Source organism: Pteropus alecto, unplaced genomic scaffold (genome assembly GCF_000325575.1).
Source record: "Pteropus alecto unplaced genomic scaffold, ASM32557v1 scaffold50, whole genome shotgun sequence".
Lineage (NCBI taxonomy): Eukaryota > Metazoa > Chordata > Mammalia > Chiroptera > Pteropodidae > Pteropus > Pteropus alecto.
This window is the reverse complement of record NW_006431918.1, coordinates 959,235-970,919: the sequence shown is the minus strand read 5'-3', so window position 1 is coordinate 970,919 and position 11,685 is coordinate 959,235. Positions and strand designations below refer to the sequence as shown.

At 39.2% G+C, this 11,685-nt stretch overlaps 1 protein-coding gene across 1 annotated transcript in view; it reads right to left on the bottom strand.

Moving 5' to 3' along the window:
- Positions 1–8,228: 8,228 nt before the first annotated feature.
- The window catches only part of RAB33B (RAB33B, member RAS oncogene family), a 6,365-nt gene continuing 2,908 nt past the window's right edge, over positions 8,229–11,685 (bottom strand). Inside the window, exon 2 of the mRNA XM_006906220.3 lies at positions 8,229–11,094. Within this exon, the coding sequence (XP_006906282.1) occupies positions 10,654–11,094 (441 nt within the window). The 3' untranslated portion in view covers positions 8,229–10,653. The remainder of the gene's footprint in view (positions 11,095–11,685) is intronic.

The window sequence follows — 11,685 nt, the reverse complement described above, 5'->3', positions numbered from 1 at the left end:
AAATGAAAACTATCAAACAAAAAGAACTTTAGCAAATGGATGATTTAATACATTTGAAAAACAAACATGAACACCGGGCTGATGTTTATTCCTATCATCAGGTTGATCTTGAACTAGCCAGATGAAGATACCATTTCCAGGGCTTTTATATTTTTAAATAAGCCCAAATTTCGAAAGGGTACTATTGGAGGCTGCAGCCAATTACATTGAACAAAGCTGATATATCGTTTAAAACAAACAAAAGCATTTTTATGTCATGTAGCTCTTTAAAACTGATCTGGCTAGAGCACAGTTTTCTGCAAAACATGGGTTATGAGTTCATTAGTCCTAAATTAATCTAATCTCGTGCCTCTCTGATTTATCACTTGTTTTTCTTTCTTTCTTTTTTAATGAGTCATCTGTGGTGTGGTCAGAGTCATGAATCACCAGGGGAAGTTACCTTCCAATGAACCACATGCACAGACTACACAGACTCAGATGGAAGGATCTACAGACCAGCAGCCTCTCGAATTTCTTTTAGACTCTGGAATCCAGCTCCTAGCCCAGGCAGAGGAATGTAGTTTCTCCAAAGCAAGGAAATCTTAAGTAGCTCGGAATAAAAAGTGGAGTTATAGTCAGGCCTCCCATGTGAGCAGGATGCATGCTGAGGGGCGTCGTGTCCATCTCATGTTTACTAAAATTGGTCCCTAAAAGGAAACTAACTTATCCCAATAGAATGGGGATATTACAGAAATTTCTAGAAAATTTTTTACATAGTAGATCTATTCAAAAGATAGCATTCAGCCAATGTGTGTATGTGTCGTGTGTGTGTTGTGTGTATGTGGTGTGTGTGGCTTGTGTTCAGTGTGTAGTGTATGCATGGTGTGTATGAGTGTGCTGTGTGTGTGGGGTGTGTGCTGTGTGTGTGGTGTGTGTGCGTGGTGTATGTGCATAGTGTATATGAGTGTGTGTTGTGTGTGTGGTGTGTATGAGTATGTATTGTGTGTGTGGTGTGTATGAGTGTGTGTATATGAGTATGCGTGTTGTGTGTGTGGCTTGTGTGCATGGTGTGTATGAGTGTGTATGTTGTGTGTGCAGCTTGTGTGCATGGTGTGTGTGCATGGTGTGCATGAGTGTGTGTTCATGGTGTATATGAGTGTGTTGTGTGTGTGGTGTGTATGAGTGTGTGTATGAGTGTGTATGAGTGTGTGGTGTGTGTGCATGGTGTGTAGGAGTGTGTGTATATGAGTGTGTGTGTTGTGTGTGTGTGGCTTGTGTGTGGCTGTGTGTGATGTGTGTGCATGGTGTGTATGAGAGTGTGTGGTGTGTGTAGTGTGTATGAGTGTGTGGTGTGTGTGGTTTATGTACATGATGCGTATGAGTGTCGTGCGTGTGGTATGTATGAGTGTGTGTCTTGTGTGTGTTGTGCGTGTGGTATGTATGAGTGTGTGTATGTGTGTGGTGTGTTTATGTGTGGTGTGTGTGCGTGGCGTGTGCATGGTGTGTATGAGTGTGCGTGGCGTGTGTGTGATGTGTATGAATGTGTGTGTTGTGTGTGTTGTGTGTGTTGTGTGTACTGTGTGTATGTGTGTGTGGTGTGTGTGGTGTGTGTATGTGTGTGGTGTATGTGGTGTGTTTATGTGTGTGTGGTGTGTGTGCATGGCGTGTGCATGGTGTGTATGAGCGTGCGTGGCGTGTGTGTGATGTGTATGAGTGTGTGTGTTGTGTGTGCAGCTTAGTGCGTGGTGTGTGTGGTGTGTATGAGTGTGTGTGTTGTGTGTGTTGTGTGTATATGTGTGTGGTGTGTGTGTGGTATGTATGAGTGTGTGTATGTGTGTGGTGTGTTTATGTGTGTGTGGTGTGTGTGCATGGCGTGTGCATGGTGTGTATGAGTATGCGTGGTGTGTGTGTGTTGTGTGTGTGCAGGAGCATCGCTTATCTAGGTAAGACTTGCTGCACCCACAACTCCATGGGACGCAGCCAGAAACCTGAAAGCACGTGACTGCTGAGCAGCCAGTAGCTACTTCAGTTTATGCACTTTGCCCTGTGGAACGACGCTGACCCAGCCGCCATGGAACATCAGATTCCAGTGTCACAGTCTCTGACCCAGTGAGATGTGAGAGCCAGCAAGAGCGAAGGGTGGGAGAAGAATTAGAAAAATGCAGCTGGTTTTCTAGAAGTCTCTTTTCCAGTTTTTCAACACCGTGGCTTAAAAACAGACTGAACACTCTCTGCTCAGGTTCTTGGCATGTGCTTCCCCAGCTTCGGGGGGCAGAGTCACCTGGGAACACGGGAACTACGCAGGTCCCCAGACCCCTCCCAGAGATCCTGCTTGTGAACCAAGCCCCCAGGCAGCACACAGAACGCCTGTTTCCGCTCTCCAGTGCAGTCCGATAAGCGATGTTCAGAATGATATTCCTGAATAACTAAGATCAAAGTAGGTGGAATGTGTTCTGCCTAATGGCAATGGGTAATTGTTGGAACATAGGCTTCCTCCAAGAACTCAGAAACAGCTCGCTGGGAGCCGTGTTAAGATCAGGGCAGAGCTACCTAAAGTTACCAGGGGAAGAAAAATATGGCTCTCAAACCAGCAGGACTTGATTTGATAAAATATCTTTTAAAATAATGAGGATGTTTTTGAATTTTCTTCAAATTGCAATACAGGAAGTGGGGGAAGTGGATGTGGACGTGCTTAAAAGCAGACTGGCCGAGTGTGGTTAATGATTGAAATTGGCAATGGATACGTGGGGGTTCATTATCTTATACTGTGTATTTTTACATGTTTCCAAATCTACATTAAAAAATGTTAAAGAAAAAAAGGAAATTAAAGAAGAGAAAGTTATTAACTATAAACATATCAAAAAACAAGTGTCACAGAGGCAAACATTACCTGTCCTAATTCTGTCCAAGTGATTGCCTGCCTTGGATTTCCTGGGCTCATCGGCAAGCTAATCTCTACTGTGAAATGGATCTATTAGGTGGCATGAAATATTACACATATGTAAGTGGAAATCCCTTGTCCTCATTCCTGAAAAAAATGCTCTCTTTGATGGTGCTAGCACAGCTCCTCGATCCACAGTCATAGTCTTCATTATCTGTGACTAGACTAGAATTCTGGTTCTAATTTTTGTCTTACAAGTTTGGTTAAAGACTGTCCTGAAAGGTGTAGCTATTCACACTGCGCTGACAAGATATCCAGGTTCTGAGTCTATCAAAACCAGGAAGAGCACTAAGCCAAGGAAAATTTCCTAAAATAATGAATGTCTCCTGACGTAATCTCTAGGAAGAAACCAGCAAGGTCAATAAACACACCCCACCCAGCTTGTGGTCGCTTCCTGTGAACTTCTAGAGTAACAATAGCATAATTTATTGAATGTTTACTATTCAGCAAGCATTGTACTGGGTACTTTCCATTAGCTATGTCACTTAATTTTCATAGTAGAAAACATTGCATGTATGTAATTACTTGGGAAAGAATTCCATCCTAACTGGTTCAAAGAAAAAATGCAAGCAAGAGTTTCATTAATCTGAAAAAATGTATCTGTTGAATATTCATTGCGTATAATCTATAATACCATAGTCATGCTCCAATACCATGTGAAAACATATATATATAGACAGAGAGAGAGAGAGATACATAAACAATTATTAAGCATTGTTTTTCTAAATAGAATTTCATTGACACTCCTATCTCATTACGAAGAATTATAAAGAGTTAACCATTTAAGATTGTATTACTAGTAAATCCACTTAACCAGGCACCTGTAAACCTGTCTTGTCACAATCCACTGAAAGTGCATGGCAAGTGGAGGTGCTGCTTGCTGTGAGCCTCTCTGCTGCGAAAGGCATATGTCTGTCCGACATCCGATGCGAATGCATGTATTAAATATTCGCAATGCTGGACTTCTATCTGTGTCTACATCATATTCTAAAATCCTTCCCCCGCTCCAATGGATTGTCTTCCACATCTTCTGGGGTGCATGCTCTTGTTATTCTGTTTGGTGGAACGACATTTCTTAGTATAATAAAAGACACTATTTTCTACTTTTTCTTTTCATTTTTAAAAGCCTTCTTTCCATTCCTAAGTCTGGTCCAATAAACCTGGCACCCCCCCAGTGCCCTTCAGCTGTGGTAATTGCCCAGGTACACTGGATGCTGAGCACGCAGTTGGAAGAATGGTTCACCAGTAGACACAGCAGGACACGTGTGACTGGGGTCATCCTTTAGCACGGTCCAGAATAATGAAAGGTCGTGAGAAGAGCACCTTCGATTTGAGGCCAAACGTCGGGAGTTTGTGCTCTTCAACACTGTTTCCCCATTATAAATGAGTCCAATAAAAATTCCCCCACCTAGTTCATAGGTTTGTTTTAAGAATCTTGGCAGCGTCTGCCCCTAGGGTCATCTGCATAAGTCACTCAGAAGCCATTTTTCCCCTTGGCTTCCTGTGCCTAAAATAGTCACATTCCACGAATCCCTTGCAGCTAGGACTGGCCACCAGACCCAGTGCTGGCCGATGAGATGTCAGGGGAAGGGGTGGCCAGTGATGGAGTGGAGCTGCTGGGAACGCTACGTGAAAGACAGACACTCAGCTGCCTTCATGTGTCACTCTCCCGTCCACTTTGCACGCAGCAACCAAGGGTGATCCTTGAAAACAGTAAAGCAGATCAGCCACTGCCCTGCCCAAACCCTTCGATGGCTTCCCATTGCAGTCAGAATAAAACCCAAGCTGTTTACAGTAGGCTGGCTCCCGCTTCCTCTCCAGTGCCACTGAGAACGTTCTCCCCCACGCGCTGCAGCCCAGCCAGACCTTCTGTTCCTCAAACGTGCCAAGCGTTGTCTGGGTCCAGGACCTGCTGATTCCTCTGCCCGGTGCGCGCCTGCAGCTCTTTGCACGGCTTGCTCTCTCAGCTGTCAGCTTTTGGCTCACACGGTCTGTGTTAGAGATGCTTTCTCTAACCATCCTGTCTTAGGAGGCCCCTGCATTCACCCTCCATCTCGTCACCCGGTTCATTTCATTGTTAACCCACACCCTAACCCAGCTATTCTGTGTATTCACTTACGAGGTAGTTGTCTTTTATATCACTGGAATCTATATGAGCACCACTGGGCTACAGACTTTGTCTGCCTTGTTTATTGCTACATCCTTAGCCTCTCTCATAGTGACTGAAACATACAAGGCATTCATTCAATATTTGCTGAATAAATGAATGAGTCTTCTCTATGGATCTCTATCTCCTATTCATCACTTTTTCATCAAAGGAAATGAGAGGCTAAACAAGAGGTCATAGTGGGAATAACAAGCGTCTAACACAGGACACGTATGAGGGGTGGACGACTTCCAGAAAGGGGAAATCGGGGAGCCAATGTGGCAACAAAAAAAAAAAAAGCAATTGTGATTGGCTGAAAATGGAACGTAGTGGAAAATATTGTCAGCCATCATCACCCAATAGCTATTTGAATCGCCACAGCTGTAGACATCTCAGGAACTCTCAGGAAAAGGCATTTAGAAGTGAAGGTGACCCTGCCAATCAAGGTGAACTGCCCGCTTCCTGCCAGCTCAGCATCACATGCCAGGGCCAACGTGGCTCCCGCTGTCCACTTAAACTCCCATTTCTCTTTCCTTTTCTTTTCACAGGCCTCCTCCATCCAAACCAGCTCTTCTGATTCATTTCCGTGGGGTTCTCAAAGCACTTAACATTTCACATTTATTCTTTCTGTATACGTGTGTATGTACAGATGCTCCTCGACTTACAATGGGATTACATCCCCTTTAACCCATCATAAGTTGAAAATATTGTAAGTGGAAGTATATTTAGTGCACCTAACCTGCCGAGCAGCATAGCTTAGCCTAGCCTGCCTTAAACGTGCTCAGAACACTTACATTAGCCCACAGCTAATGCAAAGACTTACATTAGCGCAAAACCATCTAATGCAAAGACTATTTTATGATACAATTTTGAATATCTTGTGTAAATTATTACATCTCCCTTTCAGACCATCGTAAAGTCGAAAAATCCTAAGTCAGGACTGTGTGTAGACATAAACACACACGCATATACATTTATTATCATTCTGCAGAGAAACTTTTGAAAGCAGCTAACGCGATTTTCAAGTGGGAAACACTTGAAAGAAGAGGATAATTGTGCAGAAAACAAATGACGTTTCAATAGAAGATACTGACCGCGAAGATGTGGGAAGTATTATCCCTAAGGCTACTATGAGCAGGATAAATGAGGCCAGGCCTCCTCCTTCCCACCACATAGCTGATATTACTTCGCAGAACATTTTGAAAGCAAGTTGCTGACATCCAGACACTTCGCCCCTAAATACTTCTCCATGCATCTCCTAAGATTCTCCCACTTAACCCCAAGACCATCATCACAACTAAGAAAATGAACAGTCATTCCCTGATACCACGTGGCTCCCAGTCTGTACTCAAATTTCCAAGCATTCTCTTTTGGAGGGCTCACCCCACATCATAGCAAACATATTAAAATGCACTCACAGTACTATTTTTCTGAAAAATATTATTTCATGATTTAGCTACAAGTAAAGCATTTACTTTGTGATCTGTTTCCTAGCAAGCATGGTACATGGTCCTTTTGAAGGGAAGTAATCTAACCTACTAATTGATTTTAAATGTAGTGTTTATGAATATTAACATTTTAGCAGTTGGTGTCAGCGTAACTTTTAGTTTGCAGACACTTCATTGTTTCTTAATTTTTACTTTCATATTTCAGGGTCAATCCTTTTTTTTAATTTTTTTTTCAGGTCTCTTTTGTACTTTTCAGTGCTTTTTGTTCATTTTGTTTCTGCTGTAGCTGAAAGCGGGAGTATCTAATTTTTCAATTCATAAGACCAAAAAAGATTCTGGCTGTAGGAAGTTTCAGGATGATGGCTCCCATAAGACAAAATACAATAGAAAGCAGAGGTTGTATTAGAAACAACCTTGTCAGTCGAAGTTCTTTATGCTTCTAAGAGGATTTCGTTTGTATAAGTCAATCTAATAATAACTATCTTAAGGTATAAACAGGGGCAGGTATTGTTATTGGTCCCATTTTGCAGATGAGGAAACTGAGGCTTAAAGAGATGAAACATGGCTTATAGAGGTCTTGCCGAGATTTGGCTGGTAGAACTGGACCGTGCTTGCCATCATGATACAAGAGAAAAAGATGAGGATTTCATTAAGTTCATTATCTTTTTAAAATTAAGAATTGCCGCCTTGTTTTTTTAAGCTTAGCAAAGGAGTTAAAAGCGGTGACTTCATTTTTACTTTCATGTAACAAAACTCCCAGAAGACACATGTTCTCGGCAGTCTGAATGCAATATTGCTGTAGCATCGTGCTGGGCATGAATTGCTCATTTTCACGAAGCATGACTCAACCATCGCATCAGGAAATTTTTCCTCTTGAAACCTCCTGGAGCCAAATTATTGAAAAATGGAGAGGAGTCACTTAAAGATATGACTGTCAAATGGCGAACACTTTGGGAAAGAGGGTAACTGTGGAGGAGACAAATGACATGTAAATACTAGAGACTGACTGTGAAGATGAGGAGACCATTATATGTAATCAAGCCTTCTAGAAGCCTCATTAATGCAAGCAGTTCCTCCTCCTCCCACTGTAATATTCTAGGGAGGAATGGAGTGAAATGGTGAGATTAAATACACTTCATTACTTTGAAAATCTTGATTTAACACTTCATGATGTTTCTAAATCCAGTTATGTTGATACTTGCATTTAATGACTGTCAAAGTTAAAAAGAAAAAAGACCTCACAAAGATCCTTGAGTCCAAACAGAAGAAAAACATCATCACCCAGGCTTATTAATCCTGGAGCTGAGTCTCTCAGTTCCACCCACCCGCTCCACAAACGTTTTTACTGGGATTCATTTGCTAGATTTCCATCTCCCCAATTCATTCTTGCAAACTGCATGTTGCATTTACATTTTAACTAATGGATCCAAAAACTAAGTCTTAGTTCGGAGAAGTTTTAAACGGAATGGAAAATTCTAACTTTTAAATGCTTAGATAGGAGCATTTTTATAGGTGACACAGACTTTAGGAACAAAGCCCATCAGATAGAAACATTTCCAACACCTACCAGGAAGAGATAGATGTGTTTGTTTTCCTAAAAACTCTTTAAGGTAGCATATTCCTTAGTATGAAATTCATCCCAGACACGTGTCACAGAAATGTTCAATAATGAGAATGATGTCGCCATGTAAAAGAAAAGTGCGTAGCATATCTCTCAATTCGAAAAGTCTTTTAATTACTCTGCCACGAGCTACCCAGTGAATCATCCAGATGGCACCAATTGAAAAACAATTTCTTAATGGCAAAGCTGGTTTATTGAACTTCGTGAGGGAAATGTTACAGTGACACTATTCCACCACAAAATTATTTAACTTTAGTTTAGATTTCAAGAGGAAACATATTAGCAGTATACTGTCAATAAAGCATCATCATTAATAGCTAACTACATTAGATTCTGGATTAGCTTCCTTTGGTGTTCTCAAATTAAGACTTCCCCAAAACATATCTGATATTTTTAATTAAAGGTCACAGTTAAAATAAATTCACACGGGAGTTATGAAATATGTGATCTGTGCTTTAAAAATTAATAATTGTTTGATAGCCACCATTTTGGAAGTGACTTCTCTCAACAGTCAATGAATTGTTTTTATAAATATTTTAGAAAATATTTAAAAGCTTTATCCCTATTCAACTAATATGTATGTTCTTTTTAAAAATAAAAACACACATAGAAAAATATTAAAACAAATTATTACAAATGAGATACAAATATTTTTAAATTAATAAATATTAAAGTGAAAAAAATAAGTCCTTTCACAGAACTGTAAAGGACTTAACTTCTTACAAAAAGAAAGTTAAATTCCTTAAAAAAAATCATTAATAATAGCACTGAAAAAACATAAATGTGCTTGGAAAGTCTGTAAACTTTCTTCCCTTACTTTAGGAAATGTTTTGAAAAGCAATAAACAGGTTCCCTTCTTTAAAAAACTGTTATGCCCATCACATGATTACAGCTGTCACTGTTTTACTATAAAAAGTTACAAATCAACATTATGTCAAATCATTTTTAATTCTAGCATAAGAAAAGTGGATTAATCTCCCTAAACACAAATAAAGCCAACTTGTTTTCCCTTAATCTCTAACATGTAAAACTGAATAATTACTTCCTATAATTATTACTTTCAGTTAGTTCACTTACCTAATCTCATTTTTATAATTAAATTACCCAGTTAGGACCACCATGATGATAAAACAAAAATTCTAAACTAGATTGATATACATTTAATTGGTTTCCCACAGTCTGAAAATACGTAAGTACAATGATGATTTGTCTTAATTTCCTCTAAAATTATCAAGGACAGCAATCTATCAGAATTAGTCAACGTGTACACTTCCGTTAAAGTTCATGGCTTACATTCCATTCCTGTAAGAGCTTCATAGGCAAGCTTACCATTTTCTATGTGCAAAGTCTTAAATGCAAAATAAAAGTATCTAGGGTAAAAAACATTTTGAAATATTCTACTACCTAGAGATAGACAAAATATTTTTCAGTATCTAATTTGTTTTTCAAATTGAGGAGGAATTTCATGTCATGGCCCTAAAGTTTAAAGATTTTTGTACTGTAACACAATACTATTACAGAAATACATGTAGACTCATAGCAATTAGAGGTATGCCCTCGGTACTACAATCCAAGTGGATGACTTGTTAATTCAGCCTTTACTTATTAAGTTGATAGGGGGTGGAGGAGAGCAAGAGAGACTATGCCAGATCCACATCCAGAAATCATAAAAGCTAAGAATAGGTCTCCTGTGGTAGCCAGAAACCATATTTACCTATTTTCTCCCAAGTTACAACTCCTCACCTGCTCTCAATTTGTTTTTCGCCATTTAAAGATATCATAATAAAATATAAAGCACCTTAATGTCATTTCATTCATATTAAAATTTGACTCTTGCATATTCTAATATAATTTAATAAGAAAACAATTCAAATTACTCTTTTAAAAATAACAATTTCTGTAGACCTCGTTGATATTGATTAAAAACATCAAGCATCCAGAACTGTTTGGAAAGTCATTCTTTATGAACTTGAGAACCAGAAAACATTCTATGCCTACTCTTCCCACTGGAACTCCAGTCTTGGCTCTAAAATGTACCAATAATAATGTCATGAAATCCATTAATAATACAGAGAAAAAACTCTAGGGAGAGGCAAATACTAGTTTTTATCCTACTGAGAAACACTTCTCATTCAAAGGACATACCATTAAGTGTGTACTAAACCTTCGGTATTTTTTTGCAATCACAGGAACACAGGATCGAGCAGTCATTGACTCTTGGAACTCTATCATGCTCTCATCTCAAGCCCCCTTCACCGGGTTCTCAATGGAAACATGTTCTGACTCATCCTACCTTTGCTTCATTTTTAACCTCACCTGAAAACCAACTTTTCCCTTGTGTTGTCACAGGGACAAACTCAATTAAGTAGATACAAAATACAAAAGTAAGCATGACGATGATAAATGGTAAAGTGTCAGGATGACCCATTATATTTGAGATTAACTTTTATGACTATCACTGTCATACTTCAAAAGTATTTCTTTAGTCAAAATTAAACAGCATGGTAAAGACTGTTATTTAGCACCAGCACGTCATTGCAGGCTTTGGTTCAGGCCTCAGGATAACTCCATTATCGGGGGGTTGACTAAGCATTAATGGTTTGTGGCTCTTAAGTTTATGAGCCAAGGTCATAAATATAGCTTCCACATGGTCGTTATCATTGGGGTTTTTAGCAGAGGTTTCAAACAAAGGCATACTGTGTGTGTCAGCAAATTTTTGTGCCAAGTCTGTAGGTACCTGAATGGCACTTCTTAAGTCACATTTATTTCCTACGAGAATCCGTGGTATATCATTGGCTAGCAAATGTTGTTTACATTCTTCTATCCAAGATGGCAGGCTGTGAAAACTAGCCATGTTGGTCATGTCATACACGAAGACCACAGCATGTACATTTCTGTAGTAGTGCTGTACCATGCTCTTTCTGAATCGTTCTTGTCCCGCAGTGTCCCATAACTGGATCTGAAAATGGGAAAAAAGAAAAAAAGGAAAAACAAAGGAAAACTGAAAATTTCATGCAAATTATTCCTATGGAAAAGCTGCATCACCTTTGCATGGTCTTCAGTATGTCTTCACTTAGTGTACCCGTTTCCTTCCATCATGCCTTTTCGGTATTATTTATGGGAGCCGGACTCCATGATGCTACTCTAGATACCGCATAATTAGTAAAAGTATCAGAAAAAATATTTCAATTTAGCATTTAAATTTCAGTAAATCGAATTTGGATGAAATTATGCCTCAAAAATTGATTTTAAAATATTAAGAGAAAACTATATCAGGTTTTAACAAATGTAAGTGTCTAATTCCTATAAACTTAGTTACTATATGCCTTTCTCTACCTTTCATAGGTCTAATTTTTAACTGAAAGACTTGTACAACTTACAGATATTCAAGGTACAAACTAGACACCTAAACTAGTGAATTCTCATAGAGCAAAACAGAAATAGATGAAAATAGTAATTAAATTAGTAATTACTTTTATGGCTCTCCAATAAAGTATGACATTATTTCATACTTCCTGTTTCTGGGAAGTCTCGATGTGATTAGAAGGCA